The 16,975-nt window shown below is 31.8% G+C and overlaps 3 protein-coding genes across 3 annotated transcripts; all 3 read left to right on the forward strand.

Annotated features, from left to right (window-relative positions):
* Positions 1-881: 881 nt before the first annotated feature.
* On the forward strand, positions 882-3,023 carry LOC137640921 (uncharacterized). The gene has a single exon (XM_068373380.1). The coding sequence runs from the start codon at positions 882-884 to the stop codon at positions 3,021-3,023; it is 2,142 nt and encodes a 713-aa protein (XP_068229481.1).
* LOC137640924 (uncharacterized) lies at positions 3,020-4,852 on the forward strand. The gene has a single exon (XM_068373381.1). The coding sequence runs from the start codon at positions 3,020-3,022 to the stop codon at positions 4,850-4,852; it is 1,833 nt and encodes a 610-aa protein (XP_068229482.1).
* An 8-nt stretch (positions 4,853-4,860) lies between these two features.
* LOC137640925 (uncharacterized) lies at positions 4,861-6,084 on the forward strand. Its single transcript, XM_068373382.1, has one exon. It carries the CDS (start codon positions 4,861-4,863, stop codon positions 6,082-6,084), a length of 1,224 nt encoding a protein of 407 aa, XP_068229483.1.
* Positions 6,085-16,975: the final 10,891 nt, after the last annotated feature.

A 16,975-nucleotide genomic window follows, 5' to 3' on the forward strand; every position in this document is an offset into this window, starting at 1 on the left:
TTAGTTAAACACTAATAATTATTTTTAAGTATTTTTGTAATGTTCAAGTTTTGTGAAGTTTGCGCATGCTCACTGACGACAGTGTAAAATTGTGACGGTGGGCAGTGGTACTGTCGACTGTCGACGTGGCCAGTGATTGGCAGGTGGAGGTTGTGCACGTAACCAACTGTTCGTGCGTAGTTGCTGAGGAGTGCAGCTGTGCACTCATGCAAGCAAATGGTGTTGATATGTAGCTTGTGTTCTTTAAGGTATGCTATTGTTTGTGTAATGAGATTTGTAAATTATGGATATGTTTCGGTTGAATAGTCTTATCGGCATTTTGACATTGTTCCTCTACTATATTGTAGTAATGTTGTATTTTAGGATGTGTTAACGTAAGAGCTGATAGAAGAAATTAGCCGATATTTAATGCACGAGAAATCTGCTGGGTATCAGAGAGGAGGCATTGTTGTAAGTGACTTTTTGCAGTTAATTGTTACTTATCTTTTAACTTGTTGGTAACGGTGATTGTGTGATGACATTGTTATGATAATTATTAGTGAGAAATTATATATGTTTGTTCATATGGTGATAAGGATTAATGTTTCTGCTAAGGTGATACGTAAAAAAAAAAAAAAAAAAAAAAAAAAAATGGGTATGTTATTCTGACTTTTATAATGTTACAGGTCGAAATTAAACGTTTTACGACAAGCTGAGTTTTTATCTGGTACCTGAGCATACATTTCGACAACACTCATCATGACAGGTAAAGGGAAAAACGGCAGCTCCACGGGGGAAAATGATAGTGCTAGGATGTCACTGGAAGCACAGAAGAAGGCCAACAGCGGAGGGGAACCGCAAAGGCAAAACTAACACGTAAGCTTGATAAGTTTCATGAGTATATGTTAGATCAAATGGCATTAGAAATTTTAGAAGAAAGATACGAGAGTGTTGTTAAGGCTTATGATGAAGTGGAACTAGCTAATGAACAGTATTGCAATTTATTAGATGAGAACTGTGATGCTCAATTGATAGAGGAGGCTAACGTTTATATCAAAGCATTAGAAGATAGAAAGTGTGCAGCTCATGTGATATTTGTGAAAGTTAAAGACGAAATGCAGGTGAAAAAAGTTTTAAAAGTAAAACCGATTGATGTGCCCAGGTTTCACGGAGATGTGAGAGATTATAGCAATTTCAAGAGAGATTTTTTTAGACTAATGCAATCAAATTATGGGAAAGATCCCTTTGTGCTAAGACAGTGTCTCTCAGGAGAGGCCTTGGATACAGTTCGTGGTGCAGATCATGACTTCGATAAAATGTTTGAGCGATTAGATGAAACTTTTGGGAACAGCAGAACCATTATTGATGTAGTAGTAGAGGACATAAGGTCAATTAAACCTATTTCCGAAGGGGATAGTGAGAGTTTCATTAGGATGGTTGATAAGATTGAGCAATGCTATCTTTACTTAGACCAAATGAGTTTGGCTTCAGAATTAAATACTGCTAACATGACTAGCCAGATAGAAAAACTATTACCACCTACTCAGAAGCGTGAATGGGTTAAGTTAGCAGAGTGTGTAGGTAATCGTGACCTATTCGGAAAGTTGTTGGAATACCTTTTGAGTGAAAAGAAATCAATGAAATATCTTAATGCTAATATTAGAAGCAATAATAATATTAAGGCTAAAGTGAATTATACCTGCACTTATGAAGATCAGCGTAGTACAAAGCAAGGAAGAGAGTCAGATGTAATGGAAAGGATAGCAGGACTTGAAAATGCTATTACAAATATCACTGACCTTTTCACTAAAATTACAGAAGAAAATGCTGAACGGAACAGGAATAAGATCAGTGACAACACAAGGCTGCATAGGTGCTGGTATCATGGCTCAGATGGACATGATATCTTAGACTGTACAACTTTCCAGAACTTGAGTATCAATGACAGAATGGAGAGTGTAAAGAAGAAAGGTATTTGCTTTAATTGCCTTAAAGGTGTTCACATAGCAAGAAAATGTCTAAAGAAGTCCAGATGTAATACTGTAGATGTTAACAATGAATCTTGTGGGAAACTTCATCATACTATTATACATGAGGGATTCATAACAGGAAATTCCTTTGTAAGTCTGAAAAGAAACGGTGTTTTATTTATGGTTAACAAGATCAAGTGTGGTAATCAGGAGTTACAAACTTTATTTGACTCGGGAGCTGATATAACAATGATCAGAAATGATGTGGCTAAGGCATTGGGACTGAAAGGAAAATGTGTCAGATTAGCTGTGACTAAATTGGGCGACAAAACTGTGACATACAGTAGTAAAGAGTATGATCTGGTTTTAACCGACAAGGATGGGAATGATGTCAATGTTACTGCTTATGGAATCGATGACATTACATCTCAAGTCGGTAAGGTAGATTTATCAAAAGTGAAACATTTATTCAAGGGTGTTAATGTATGTGCATTAGATAGACCTTATGGTAAAATAGATCTCCTAATTGGTTCTGATTATTGCTCTTTAATTCCAACAGTTAAGGAAACTGTGGCTGAAAATTTACAGCTCAGGGAATCACAGTTTGGAATGTGTGTGTATGGCAGTCATCCCGACATTGTTACCTTATCAGTGTTTAGGAGTAATCCAGGCATTAGCATTAATCATGTTTCCAGTACAATATCCGACTATGATATATCTGTAGAACCCGTAATTGATATTACAGCACAGATAAATGATTTCTTCACCATTGAACACTTAGGAACTGATTGTAATCCCAGATGTGGTAGTTGTCGTTGTGGGAAATGTGCAACAGGCAATGGCAATTATAGTATAAAAGAGGAAAAGGAGCTGGCTCTTATTGAAAGTGGGTTGATGTATTACCCGGACAGAAAAGAATGGTCTGCTAAATTTCCATGGACTAAGGATCCCAAACTGTTGCAAAATAATGTATCTGTAGCTGTTGCTAGACTGAAAGGCACAGAGAAAAGATTGATGAAACTGGGTTCAGACTATGCTCAAGCTTATAATGACCAGATACTGTACTTGACATGACAAAGCGCAATGTAATTCGGAAGTTATCCGATGAAGAGGTTAAAAACTATGTTGGTCCTGTCACATACATTCAACATCATGAAGTGTTAAAACCAGGATCTATATCAACCCCATTGAGAATTGTTTTTGATTCATCGGCAAAGTATATGGGCCAGTCTCTAAATAGTTTTTGGGCAAAGGGCCCTAATATTTTGAACTCAATGTTTGGTATATTACTAAGATTTCGTGAAAAGGCTATAGGCATAGCCGGTGACATAAGCAAAATGTATAATTGCATTAAGCTTCCAGAATTAGAACAACATGTACATAGATTTGTTTGGAGAAATTTGCAAAGTAATCGCAAACCTGATCACTATGTAATGACATGCATGGGTTTCGGGGATAGGCCCTCAGGAATTATTGCAATGTTAGCTCTCAGACATACTGCAGAATTGTCGGTAAAAGACTTCCCAGAAGCATCACGTGTGATAATGACTAATTCCTATGTAGATGACATAATCCATTCTGTTGAGAGTAAAGCTGAGGCATTTAGCCTAATTAGAGATATTGAAAATGTACTCTCTAAAGGCAGTTTTAAAGTTAAACGATGGACCATTACTGGAGATAATGAGCGTTCTGACTTTGAAGTGTCCCAGAATAGTAATGAAAGAATACTTGGCCTTAACTGGCAATGCAATAAGGATGTGTTTTATTTTAAAACTAAGTTAAATTTCTCTCCAAAATATAAGGGTGTAAGAACAGAACCAGACTTAAACAAGTTGAATTTCGTTGAAAATATACCTTCAGTTTTAACAAAAAGGGTTGTCGTCAGTCAGATGTGTTCTGTTTACGACCCACTGGGGTTTTTGCTTCCATTCACACTAAAAGCAAAGATTTTGCTACGAGACACTGTGAAATGTGACTTTAAATTAGGATGGGACGATCCCTTGCCTTCCTATTTAAAAGAACAATGGGTGTCATATTTTTGTGAGTTATTTGGCACTGAAACTCTGTATTTTGAAAGGAATGTTAAGCCAACCTCAGCCAAAGGATTGCCTTTACTTGTTATTTTCAGTGATAGTTCAACAAATGCTTATGGTGCTGTTGCATATGCTAGGTGGGAGTTAGAGTCTGGTGCATTTGAGAGCAGGCTCATTGTGGCAAAGAGTAGGATAGCCCCTAGTAGACAGTTATCTATTCCAAGGCTTGAATTGTGTGGAGCTGTTATAGCGTGCAGGATGCGTAAAGCCATTGAAGATGAAATGACATATAAATTTAGTTCGGTAATGCACATAACAGATTCCTCCATTGTTAGAGCACAAATCCAAAAGGAATCTTATGGCTTTGGAACTTTCGTAGCCACTAGAATAGCAGAAGTTCAATCAAAAAGTGACCCAAATGAATGGTGGTGGATTGCTTCTGGATTAAATCCTGCTGATCTATTGACCAGACCCCAGGACCCTTTAAATGTTGCAGTTGTCTATTCATGGAAATATGGTCCAGAGTTCATGGCCCTTCCTTTAGGAGTGTGGCCTATCAGTCAATCGGTGAATTGTGAGTTACCTGATAGAATTCATGTTAATCTTGCACAATACTCTGTTCATGAAGAAACCATAATTGATGCGTCTAAATTCAACAACTATAATATGTTAATTGCAGTCACTGCTAGGATATTTAACATTGTTAAGGAGAAATCTTTTAAGGGTGTTCTAAAGAAACTTGAACCTAGATCACTTAAGGAAGCTGAGAGGTTTTGGATTATGCAAGCACAAAAAAGTCTTCCTGAGAACTGGAAAAAATGTTTTCAAAGATTAGGACCATTCAAGCTGAAGATGGTACAATTATGGTAGGAGAAAGAATGGAAAGATGGTTGAAACATAATTGGAACCAAGATAGCTTCATTCTATTACCTGGTAAGCATCCATTTACAGTCTTGTACATTAGTTATTTACACAGGTTGGATCATGCTGGAGTTGATGTTACACTATGTAAGCTTCAGTCTAAATTTTGGGTTCCTTCAGCACGTAAAATCATAAGATCGATAAAGAGAGGTTGTATTCTTTGCAGGAAACTGGATGCCAAAGTTGAAGGTCAAAAAATGGGTCAGATTTCTGATGAAAGAATGAGTCCTTGTCCAGCATTCTATCACACTGCTGTGGATATTTTTGGACATTTTCAAATCAAAGATAATGTAAAGAAAAGGACAACTGGTAAAGCTTATGGTGTTATATTCAATTGTATTGTTACACGTACCGTGTATATTGATGTTGTAGATGGATATGATACTTATAGTTTTTTAAAGTGTTTCAGAAGATTTACAGCGGTTCATGGCTATCCTGATACTGTACACTCTGACTTAGGCTCACAATTGGTATCAGCAAGTAAAGAACTAAAGAGTGATAACAACTGGAACATACACGAGATCACTGAATTTGGAGCAAAGGAAGGCTTGAAATGGAAATTTAATCGGTCTGCAGATGCTGCATGGCAGAATGGGGTAAGTGAGGCCTTAATTAAGTCTGTAAAAAGGTCTCTGTCAATGCTCATAGGAACTACCATCTTGACATTTAGTGATTTGCAGACAATATTTTTTGAAATAGCAAACTTAATGAATGAAAGGCCTATTGGAATAAAACCTGGTATGGATGTAGAATTAGGAACATATTTGTGTCCGAACGATTTACTTTTGGGTAGAGCAAGTAATAAAGTACCATCTGGTTCATGGTCTACATCAGGTGACACCAAGAAAAGGTTGAACTTTATACAAAATGTTGTCGACACCTTTTGGCGTAAGTGGCAGAGAGATTATTTCCCTACACTCATTGTAAGGCAAAAATGGCACACAGATAAAAGAAATATACAACCTGGTGATATTGTTCTGATTAAAGACACAAATGTTGTGCGAGGAAAATGGAAAATGGGGCAGGTTGTAGATACAGAAACAGGCAGAGACAATAAGGTGAGAGATGTAAGCATTAGATACAAAATACAAAGACCAGGAAAATATAAGGGACAAAGTGACACAGTTATCAAGAGATCGGTTCACAAGTTGGTGGTATTGCTACCCGTTGAAGAACAATAAAGGAGGCGGGAGTGCATTATTAGTTAAACACTAATAATTATTTTTAAGTATTTTTGTAATGTTCAAGTTTTGTGAAGTTTGCGCATGCTCACTGACGACAGTGTAAAATTGTGACGGTGGGCAGTGGTACTGTCGACTGTCGACGTGGCCAGTGATTGGCAGGTGGAGGTTGTGCACGTAACCAACTGTTCGTGCGTAGTTGCTGAGGAGTGCAGCTGTGCACTCATGCAAGCAAATGGTGTTGATATGTAGCTTGTGTTCTTTAAGGTATGCTATTGTTTGTGTAATGAGATTTGTAAATTATGGATATGTTTCGGTTGAATAGTCTTATCGGCATTTTGACATTGTTCCTCTACTATATTGTAGTAATGTTGTATTTTAGGATGTGTTAACGTAAGAGCTGATAGAAGAAATTAGCCGATATTTAATGCACGAGAAATCTGCTGGGTATCAGAGAGGAGGCATTGTTGTAAGTGACTTTTTGCAGTTAATTGTTACTTATCTTTTAACTTGTTGGTAACGGTGATTGTGTGATGACATTGTTATGATAATTATTAGTGAGAAATTATATATGTTTGTTCATATGGTGATAAGGATTAATGTTTCTGCTAAGGTGATACGTAAAAAAAAAAAAAAAAAAAAAAAAAAAATGGGTATGTTATTCTGACTTTTATAATGTTACAGGTCGAAATTAAACGTTTTACGACAAGCTGAGTTTTTATCTGGTACCTGAGCATACAATATCTTCATGGAAGGTCAGAATTTTTGTTTGGCAAAAATATATGCCTAGTTTTTTTTTTTCTTTTTTTTTTTTAATATAAAAGACGGTTATGATGAAATTGCTCAATACTTTAGCTATGGGGCAAAAAGACCCCTCCATAGTCTTCTTACCCCATCCATGAGGTAAAAGGCCCCTTTGGATCTTTTTTTCTAAGTTACCTTTTTAATATCAAGAATTGCGATCATCTTCTTAGGATTTTTATGGTATATACACCAATAACAAAGCTTTTTTACAAATATCACTATTAGACCAGTTAATAAAATACTTTAGAAGATATAAGCATTTCTTCTTAAGGGGGTCTTCCTATCCCACTCTACCCCACAAGTTATGTCAAAAGCTACTATATAAAGATGATAGCAGCATTGACTATTTTATTTCTACCTGAATTTTGATTACCGAGAAGAACAAAACTATCAACTAGATATATATATATATATATATATATATATATATATATATATATATATATATATATATATATATATATATATGTATATATATACATATATATATATATATATATATATATATATATATATATATATATATATATATATATATATATATATAAATATATATGTGTGTGTGTATATATAGGTATATATATATATATATATATATATATATATATATATATATATATATATATATATATATATATATATATATATATATATGCGTTTGTATATATAGGTACATATTTGTATATATATGTATATATATATATATATATATATATATATATATATATATATATATATATATATATGCATTTACTTTTATATATATAAATATATATATATATATATATATATATATATATATATATATATATATATATATATATATATATATATATATATATATATATATATATATATATATATATATATATATATATATATATATATATATATATATATATATATATATATATATATATATATATATATATATATATATATATATATATTTATATATATATAAATATGTATATATATATATATATATATATATATATATATATATATATATATATATATATATATATATATATATATATATATATATATATATATATATATAGGTTTTGAATTGTGAGTTTTATCACTACAATGGCCACAATAATATAAGTATATTTTGAAGGTAGTTTAGCAATTCCTGTTGTTTATGAAAACTGTAGGGCACTAATATCTTATTTATTTTGATTAGTTTAGGTTTAGCGCATGCATTAACGGCACAGTAAAACAAAAAATATACTTTTGCAGATATTATAATTCAGATCCAATGATAACGGTGGCTTGATAAAGATGTTCCTCCTTAACCTTCTTGTTATCCAATTGAGCAACGACAAATGTTTCAAAAACCGTCAATAGATCATGTTGGTGTTTACTTTAGAGTGAAAATGATAAGATTTTTCCCATGTAGAAAATGCAGTTATTGAACTTGAGTCCCCTTCAGTATACTCTATACCGATATTAACACACAGGAAGAATAACTGTAATAAATTCGAGTAAAAATACTACTCACCAAAATTTAAGGGTTATGCTTTAAGTTCCCATATTTGATTTGTAATGATAATTTTTACTGTACAATACATATAATCGGATAGTAAGATTTTTTTTTCATTATCTTTGTAATTAAGCCACAGAGGGATGGTTATTGATTCCTTTGAATATACGAGTGACAATGACTGTGGTACATTCATGTGCATATGCTACATTATGTGTCAAAGCATTTATTATATGATTTATCTAGTAGAAATGGGAACATTATGATGTAACCGATCTGTTTCGATGAAATATCCAAACTTAACCTTTGCAGTCTCCTTGTGGTCTTTTTTGACCCGGAGCTACTTTAATTGAACATAACTCTTTCAATATGCACTGTACGGGGTTAGTATTTCATGACTTTTCCTAAATTTGTGAGGTCATTAGCTGGAATAAATATTTCAAATGCAATATCAACAGTTTTTACGTGATAAAAAGGTAACCCCTTTTATCCTCGGTTCTTTTTTGACCCGCATTCATTTTTAAAAGAAAATATAGATAATTTTGATCAAAATTCTTTTTAAAGTGTGGAAGTGAGGGAAGCACTAGTAATTTACTCTGGAGATATCTTCTTGCTGTGGCTGAGTTAGTATGTTTCATGGGTTGTTCTTGCACTACAATAATCTTGAGGTTGTGAGGAATGATGAGATTACAGCTAGAGTTTTCATTACTATATCTAATCAGTTTTTTGTTTAATTTTTTCTTCACAGAAGCGCACAAATTTTCAGTGGGTAGATTTTACCATCAAGATGAAGAAAGTGATGATTTCAATTCAGACATTGAGGATAGTGAAATTGATAATATTTCTTTGAATAGAAATCATAATAGTGATTCTGAATATTCTGAAAACAATGGTGACTAAGATAATTACTAAACAATAATGCTACACAAGACCTTTATCATTAAGTATTTGTTTCCAAAAATGGAGAAATAATATGGCATGGGGAGAGAGATGGACAATGCTCCTCAGCTGGTAGATGATGTTCTAAGAATGTAATCTCTCAAACACCTGGGATTACCCTATATGTAGCCTTTAGAATCACTAATGATGTAGTATCAGCATTTAACCTTTTCATAGCTGAAGCCATTTTCAAAATAATTCTAGAAATGACAAATAAGGAAGCAAATAGAGTGACTGGAAGAGATGTTTACAATATGAATGAGTTGAAAGCTTTTTATGGTTTGCGTATCTTAGCTGGCCTGTATAAATCTCGTCACGAGTCCCTTAGAAGTTTGTGGGATGACTCTTATGGTTGGCCAATATTTAGAGCAACAATGTATCTAAAAAACTTCTTACAAATTTGAAAGTATGTTTGTTTTGATGACAAAACAACTCGAAACCCAAGAAGACGTCATGACAAGCTAGCAGCTATAAGATATATTTGGGATAAGTCGGTTGAAAGTCTTCCACTTATGTTCAATGTATCATCAACCATCACAATTGATGAAATGCTTGTTTCATTCAGAGGAAGATGTCTAATTTGTCAGTACATACCTTCTAAGCCAGATAGGTATAGATTAAAAGTCTGGGCTGCTTGCGACTCTGGAACAAGTTATTTGTGGAATGCAGAAGTGTACCTTGGTCGAAAAAATGGTGACGCAGCTGAACGAGTAAAGGAAAGCGTGTGGTACTAAAGCAGACTGATGGCTTGAAAGGAAGGAACATAACATGTGATAATTTCTTTTGCAGTGTGCCTTTAGCTAAAGAGTTAAGTTCTCCAGATCAGACTAGAGTAGGAACTGTTCGTAAAAATAGGAAAGAACTTCCTGCTGAATTTGTAAATCCAAAAAATCGCACAGTATATTCCACCATCAAAAGATACTATGAGGATATTGTCCTTATTTCATATTACCCCAGGATAGGTAAGACTATTGTCCTTTTGAGTAATATAAATGATTCCATAACATTTAGTGAGAAAGAAGATAAGAAACCAAACATTATTGAGTTTTATATGAGACAAAAGGCGGTGTGGACACTCTTGATAAGCTTATGGCAGCTTATCGATCAAAACGCCAAACAGTGAGATGGTCAGTGGCCTTGTTTGATACCATAATTGACATTTCAGCTTACAATGCCTTTGTATTGTGGATGCAAGTTGATCCAGATTGGAATAAAGAGGTTAGCTTTAAACGAAGGTTATTTTTACAAAGAGCTTGGAATGTGCTTAGTTCAATCACATTTGGCAGTGCGACCTATGTTACCAAGGACTCCCAATGCTAAACGTGTTTGTGAAGCAGCAAGAACTAATCTAAATACTACTGCACCTCCAGACCAGTCACAACTATCAAAGAGACGACGTTCTACCTTTGCAAAGGAGACAATAAGGTCTCAACTGTATGTAGCAAATGCCGAAAACACGCATGCAAACAACATGGCACAGTGACATACAAATGCAATAAATGTGCATAGAAAGTTTCAGATAGAATCTAACATTTACAATGAAAGGGACGATGCGTGGGGTAGGGGAGTAGTCTGAAGGACAGTCGCTACCACATAGTAGGTCCTGGGCATATAATACCAACATCACTATGTATGGCGAAGAACTGTCCAAATGTAAACATGGGTCATATCTGACCCGAAAGAGAATGGATGTGCTATTGAAATATAGAACCGCCTGTGCACAATAACATTGCACATTTGAGTGTAAGAAGTAAAATTATTGTAAATAGGGACAAGAAGCTTTCAAAGTTTTGTGAAAAATATAGCAGAGTAACACTCAACTTGAGAGCTTTGTTTTTTTTACGCCCTTGTCCTCATATGAATGGAATGTTCATTAGTTGATAGGTTTGGGGGCTAGTTTAGGAGTACTCTTTGAAGTAAAAGACACTACACACACCATCCCCTGAGCTAATACATGAAGTAAAACTGCGTATGTCACAAAAATTGGTGGAAATTTAAATTCGCAAGGCAAAAAATTTAGGAATATTTGAATACAGTTCAAACCTGACCCGAATGGTACTAGGTGTGATTTTTTGATGAGGATACTGCGAGGGTTAAGTGTTCATAGATATGAGTAACAGGCAGTCACTCCATTATTGCTAGTCAGTCCGTTTTTTAACTTTAATATATTAGAAACCTTTAAGTGGCTAATGTTAACGGTATGCTAATGAAATTTAGCATGTCTTCCAATAGTTACTTGCTGTCAAAGATGCTGAGCAAAAACAAAAAAAATATAGATCGTTTCCAAACCTATAAGCTGCCCTAGCTGTCAGCACCGTTTGTATATCGTATAACAAAATCTTACCCAGCATAAAATATTATACTTGTAGAGATTCCACAAGATGAAATAATAAAACTCTCTTTGATGTATGATTATGAAAATAATTATTACTATTGAATTAGTTATAATCAAATTTCCCTTATAATTTTAAACCTATCTTCGTAAATGGTCTTATATTACTAATGGTATCGTTTTAAGTATCATATAAGATCCTATCATCATATACAAATATTAGATACGAATAACAAAGTGTGAGATAGAATTAAGGATGGATCATAAGATTTTCCTTCTATTAGTCAATCCATTCCTCTTAAAAATTTGGAACTATATCAATGTCTGTCCACTGACTGTAAAATCTCTTTGGAAAACCTATTACCATATATTCACTACACACAAAAGCTATGTCAGTATTTGCTTATTTGTATTAGAATTAAGTGAAAATCTATTAGTGCTATTTCGGCAAAAAGCGATTGACTCCCATTTTTTAAAGATCATGGACTGAATTATGTAACAAATGTAAACACAATAAAGGCTTGTATGGCTTTCATTCCTTGACTGTTTTGTTTATTTTTTTATAAATAAACAACAAACCTTTCATGGATTTCCTCCTCTAAATTTTAGATACATTTTCATGGTGAACACAGATAAAGGACGGCACCTGAAATGCCATTTACTGCCCCAGCATGAAAACACATGTGCTCTTGATAGTTGATGCTAAGTATGATCAATGTGTTCGGCACGTGTTACCTGGCTATTGGGAATGGCTTTGCTGTTTTCGAATTTCAATACCAACAGCAACTTTATGTAGGACTCGCTAATATCTACACAATTGAGCTTTGTAAGATAATTTAATCATTTATGATATGGCTTTTCTGAATATCCATTAACATTCTATACCATAGGTCACTTTGTTATTGAGTAATGCCCTCAAAAGGATCTAGGATACATGAAAGCAAGGACTACTTTGGATGTGGTGACGTTGTCAAAACCTAATGGGGCGAAATTGGAACTCAATATGAGAACCAAAGATTTTAGCCACTGCATTGACTGGGAGAACTCCTCGGAGATTTTATTTTGAAAAAAACATTGTTAAAAGAAATATTATTGAATCTGCTTTTAATAAATATTTTGATAATCAAATTTTAAATCTTAGCTCTGGTCTTTTTTAAACCAGACTCTTATCTTGTTAATGAAATTGTAAACATTTAGTTCAATGCTTGTTATATTACTGGTATTTTATTTCAAAATGACAATTGTTTATTCATTTTTAACGACTATTAACTATTTTAACATATTGATGATGCTTTGCTTGCTTGTGGCCCTTATTTCAGTTTTGGTAGGTTTCTTTATTGTATGATTTTGTTTTCTATTTCACTTTGTACCCTGAAGAACTGTACATAATACACGGAAGCGCTTGGTACCTGGTCTTTTCCTTTCATGTTGCCTGTGGATTTTACACTTTGATATATATATATATATATATATATATATATATATATATATATATATATATATATATATATATATATATATATATATATATATATATATATATATATGTATGTATATATATACTCATCCTTAATGTAGGTTTTAATTGTCCATTTACATCCAAATATATATTTAAAAGTAAATGGCTATTCACTTATTATAATCATCCTGATACCCCCGAAAAAAAATCAAGTAGACTTAAAATAAGAACAATGTTCACTTCATATTTATTCTATATAAAAAACATGAATATCGAAAACCTAATACAAAACTTTAATATGTAGTCTATATCACACGTGTTTCACACACGCACATACAGTATAAGGGTATTTTTTTTTCTTTTATGTTTATATCTCTACTCACTCGCACTGAATTATTTTTGAGATTTTTCCTCACAACCGATTGTATATAAACCCATGATCTGTTGAAATAAAGTTAGTTGCATTCACCACCCCTCTCAGTAACTCTCGCACAGCTCTTTTCCTCCTTCGGATCGTTTCATGAAAAAAGTAATCTTGGATTTCAAAATGGTATTCATGAAACGACAGACATGGCAGTTGAGTAAAACTACAATGCCTCATCAGGAGAGTCAACATTTAAAGAATAGAGTGAAATCTGGCTTTATCCTTGTTAGGTCCGTCTCCGGCGTTTCTCTATTTCCTTAATACATATTTACTTCACTCTTTGAAATTATATCAATTCCGTCAGAAGAGGAACGGACCTTTCTAAGTTCTTGTTTGGTATATTATGCTGATGTTTTGTTTACCAAGTTACGTTGGGCTTAAATAAATGAAATGAAAGAATATCTAAAGTAATATGAAACAATTACTACATATGATTTTTTTCTGCTCTGTTTTATCTTATTATTATTATTATTATTATTATTATTATTATTATTATTATTATTATTATTATTATTATTATTATTATTATTATTATTATTTCTGTTTTTGTCGTTGTTGTTGTTATATTTAGAATTATTATTATTATTATTATTATTATTATTATTATTATTATTATTATTATTATCATTATTATTATTATTATCAATTAAAAGAATAAAAATAAATTTCAAAATATAGAAAGAAATAGTAACAGTTTCTCAGCACTTTTCTATTGGATGTAGACTTTCATATGTTTTCACATTGATAGAAAAAAAAAATTACATCCAGAGACGGATAATTTTTTTTATACCTTCATCCCATTGATATAATAGAAGTATGAAGACAAGATATGTTTTAATTGACAATGTTAATTCGAGGATTGATTATATAGATAATAATAGATTCATGATTGATCGCTTTCATAGTTATTTAAATTACGTTTGAGTGCTCATTAGGTCATTATCTATAGATGAATAAAGAGATGCAAATTAGAATATTGATGAAGGTAATCACCTCGATCGGTAAATCCATTATGCAAGGAATCAAAATTGGATGCCTCACATACTGCGGAAAAACTACCATCAGCATCTTCCTTTGGTGGTAAATTTATTTTGATTAGACCTCATGGGTTAATTATAGTATATATATATATATATATATATATATATATATATATATATATATATATATATATATATATATATATATATATATATATATATATATATATATATATATATATATATATATATGTAAATATCACCCACGAATGGCATTTAATACCAAATTCTATCCTGGGAATATATATCCACTTGGAATTCATTTTATGGTAACAGCTTCTGGCCGGGTGGGGATTTGAACCACCACCTGTTCGGCTAGAATTCGGTATTAAATGCCATTTGTGGGTGATATTCACATTAATTAAAATCACGTGTGCTTGTGATATATGTTCATATATATATATATATATATATATATATATATATATATATATATATATATATATATATATATATATATATATATATATATATATATATATATATATATATATATATATATATATATATATATATATATATATATATATATATATATATATATATATATATATATTATATATATATATATATATATATATATATATATATATATATATATATATATATATATATATATATATATATATATATGTTTATATATATATATATATATATATATATATATATATATATATATATATATATATATATATATATATATATATATATATATATATATATATATATATATATATATATATATATATATATATATATATATATATATATATATATATATATATATACATATACATATATATATACATATGTGTTTGTGTGGTATAAATATAATTATAGATATATATATATATATATATATATATATATATATATATATATATATATATATATATATATATATATATATATATATATATATATATATATATATATATATATATTACCGCTAGAAAGTTATGTAGTCCTTTGACTGACCAGGTAGTACTACATTAGATCCTTCTCTCAGGATACGATTGTTCACCTTTGCTTCACATACACACACATATGTATATATATATATATATATATATATATATATATATATATATATATATATATATATATATATATATATATATATATATATATATATATATATATATATATATATATATATATATATATATATATATATATATATATATATATATATATATATATATATATATATATAGTAGGTAGTAGGTTGGCCAGGGCACCAGCTGCTCGTTGAGATACTACCACTAGAGAGGTATTGGATCCTTTGACTGGCCAGACAGTAATGCATCGGATCCCTCTTTCTGGTTACGGCTTATTTTTTCCTTGCTTACACTTACACAGAATAGTCTGCCCTATTATTTAACATATTCTCGTCTTTCCTCATACACCGGACAACAATGAGATACTGAACACTTCTTCACCTAAGGGGTTAATTACTGTACTGCAATTTGTTCAGTGTACTTTCCTCTTGGTAAGGGTAGAAGAGACTCTTTAGCTCTGGTAAGCAGCTCTTCTAGGAGGTTATTCCAAAATAAAAAAAATTGTTCTCTAGTCTGTACCATGGTCTTCCACTGTCTTGGGATAGAGTTCTCTTGCTTGAGGGTACACTTAAGCACACTAATCTATCTTATTTATTTTTCTTCCTCCAGTTTCTTTTTTTTTTTTTTTTTTTTAATGGTGTGTTTGGCAGGCTTAATAGAAGGGCCATTGATGCCTGGTGGTTTATCAAGAGGTTGTCTTTTCCTTTTTCTGAATCTTTTTCTTTTATAAACAATCCTTACTGTCCTCCTTTCAGTTGAAGTGGCTATCCTGCAGGGTATTTTGCCTTGCATGGTGTATCGGCTACTCCATGTTGACCAGTTTTTCCGACTTTTTACTATAGTCTATGGGTACCATCAATCACTTTATTTATGATTTTGTACATATTGTTTTTGTTATAATTCTTGTTAATCTAGTTTTTAAGTATGATGTCTCTTTTTTATTTCTAAAAATTCTTATTCTGTCTGGAGACATTGAGCGAAATCCGGGACCAATACGTCCTAGATTTCGTCAATATTGTCTTCTGTATTGCAATATTAGTGATCTTCATACAAATATCCAGGACCTTACAGTTGCGTCCAGAACGTATGATACTCTTTAGTGCTCAGAATCTTTGGTTTCTAATATGAGGCACTCATCTGAGCTCCTCATAACTGGTTTTAAGAAGCCAATAATGTTGAAACGTGATATCATCCCAAGGGCCAGGTGAATGGCGGTGTATATTAGGACCGAGTACCCTGCGTCTCATAAGTCCTGCTATCAATGTCATGAGATTCAGGTAATAAATGTTTATGGCAGGCATAACAACTTTTATTTGTGTTCGATCTACCAGAATCCAAACATA

Source organism: Palaemon carinicauda, chromosome 5 (assembly GCF_036898095.1).
Source record: "Palaemon carinicauda isolate YSFRI2023 chromosome 5, ASM3689809v2, whole genome shotgun sequence".
In the NCBI taxonomy this organism is placed as follows: Eukaryota; Metazoa; Arthropoda; class Malacostraca; order Decapoda; family Palaemonidae; genus Palaemon; species Palaemon carinicauda.